Raw genomic sequence first — 2125 nt, forward strand, 5'->3', positions numbered from 1 at the left:
GCGGAGAGAGCTCTTTGGGTGCCCCTGCCCGCCCCCTCCTGGGGCCGAGCAGGTGAGAGGGAGCCACCTTCCCTTCCCTTCCCTTCCCTTCCGTCGGGGAGGCTCTGCCCACCCACCCCCTGCTCCGGTGGGACCTGGGCTTGTCTAGGGCTTGTCCGCCTGCCCCACCCAGCCCGCCCTCCTCTCCCCGATGACCCTCCAGCTGCAGCAGGCCCTGGCACAACTGGAGGAGCAGGACGCCTGCTTTGAGTTCCGGCAGCAGCAGCTCACTGTGCACCGCGTGCACATCACCTTTCTGCCCCACAAGCCGCCACCCCCCCAGCCCCACGACGTCACCCTGGTGGCCCAGCTCTCCATGGAGCGGTGAGGGAGCCGAGGGCAGCCCCAGGGCACACGGTGCGCAGTCTGGGAGTTTCGAGAGGAGGGTTCCACTTGGTGGAAGGGAGAGCTCTTACTTCCTGATGCTGGAGACACCGGAGAGATGGTAGAAGGAGCTCGGGCGGTGGGGACCACCCAGATGTCGGGAAACTGCCCTCTGTAGCTGTGGAACCATGGGCAAGGCTTAATATCTCTGGCCCTCAGTTTTCTCATCTGTCAAATGAGAAAGTACCCACCTTGTGGGGTAGCTGTAGAGATGAAATAAGCACAGTTCGAAAAGTGCTTGGAAGGGGCTCAGCAAGCCACTGGAGGGGGCTGTCCGTGGCTGCGAGTATGGGAGGCAGCCCAGTCCTCCCCTGGGCTGACCACCCCCCTCCCCCCAGGCTGCAGATGCTGGAAGCCCTGTGCAGGCACTGGCCGGGCCCCATGAGCCTGGCCTTGTACCTGACAGACGCAGAGGCCCAGCAGTTCCTGCGTTTCGTGGAGACCTCGGCGGTGCTCTCTGCCCGGCAGGACGTGGCCTACCACGTGGTGTACCGGGAGGGCTCCCTCTACCCCATCAACCAGCTCCGCAACGTGGCCCTGGCCCAGGCCCTCACGCCCTACGTTTTCCTCAGCGACATCGACTTCCTGCCCGTCTACTCCCTCTACGACTACCTCAGGTGGGCCGGGCTGGGGGAGAGCCACAGCACACAGGTGGGTGTGGACAGGGTCGGGGGCACCCGTGGGCCCTGGCGGGGGCATCCCTGCTCCTTCCTGGACCCCAGTGTCCGCGCTTCAGGGTGCGCTGGCCCCAGAAGCTGGGCCCTACGTCCAACAAAAAGAGAACCCCTGGGCCCAGCGCTGGAGGCAGAGCCCCACCCCAGTTCTCTCCGGTTCACGGGGTGCTCCCTCCTCAGGGCCTCCATCGAGCAGCTGGAGCTGGACGGCAGGCGGAAGGCAGCCCTGGTGGTGCCTGCGTTCGAGACCCTGCACTACCGCTTCAGCTTCCCCAGTTCCAAAGCCGAACTGCTGACCTTGCTGGACGCTGGCTCTCTCTATACTTTCAGGTGAGAGAGGCCATGGCCTACCCCTCCCAGCACTGCGGTTCCCCACACCCACCCCCGTCAGTCTCAGACTGGCTCCCTGTCCTACCCTGCCCCTCTATAGGTACCATGAGTGGCCCCAGGGCCATGCACCCACAGACTACGCCCGCTGGCGCGAGGCTCAGGCCCCGTACCGTGTGCAGTGGGCAGCGGACTACGAGCCCTACGTGGTGGTGCCTCGTGACTGTCCCCGCTATGATCCCCGCTTCGTGGGCTTTGGCTGGAACAAGGTGGCCCACATCATAGAGCTGGATGCACAGGTAAGGGTGCCCTGCTGTCTCCAGCCTTGATCTGAGAATACCTCTAGGCCCAGCGAGGGCTGCCCCGGGTGGCTCAGGGGTAAAGAAACCCACCTGCCAATGCAGGAGACACAGGTCGGATCCCTGAGTCGGGAAGATTCCCCGAGAGCAGGAAAGGGCAACCCACTCCAGTGTTATTGCCTGGGAAATCCTATGGACAGAAGAGCCCGGCAGGCTCATCTGTGGGTTCACAAAGAGTCAGACGTGACTTAGCGACTAAACAGCAGGCCCAAGGGGCTCACTATACGGTGGCACACCGTACCGTGAAGGGCCCTCTGTAGAACTCAAGTCTCTGACTTTGGATGAATCTGCTCCCCCCGCCCCAGAGCTGTCACCCTCCCCCAGCCTACACAGTGACTATCC

General features: G+C 63.7%; 1 protein-coding gene across 1 annotated transcript in view; it reads left to right on the top strand.

Annotated features, from left to right (window-relative positions):
• GYLTL1B (glycosyltransferase-like 1B) overlaps nucleotides 1–2125 on the top strand; it is a 6061-nt gene that overhangs the window by 3133 nt on the left and 803 nt on the right. The window contains exons 9-13 of the mRNA XM_010842450.1: nucleotides 7–52; nucleotides 203–363; nucleotides 762–1040; nucleotides 1278–1427; nucleotides 1528–1723. Of these exons, the coding sequence (XP_010840752.1) occupies nucleotides 7–52; nucleotides 203–363; nucleotides 762–1040; nucleotides 1278–1427; nucleotides 1528–1723 (832 nt within the window). The remainder of the gene's footprint in view (nucleotides 1–6; nucleotides 53–202; nucleotides 364–761; nucleotides 1041–1277; nucleotides 1428–1527; nucleotides 1724–2125) is intronic.

The sequence above is a fragment of the Bison bison genome, unplaced genomic scaffold (assembly GCF_000754665.1).
Source record: "Bison bison bison isolate TAMUID 2011002044 unplaced genomic scaffold, Bison_UMD1.0 scf7180017864178, whole genome shotgun sequence".
Lineage (NCBI taxonomy): Eukaryota > Metazoa > Chordata > Mammalia > Artiodactyla > Bovidae > Bison > Bison bison.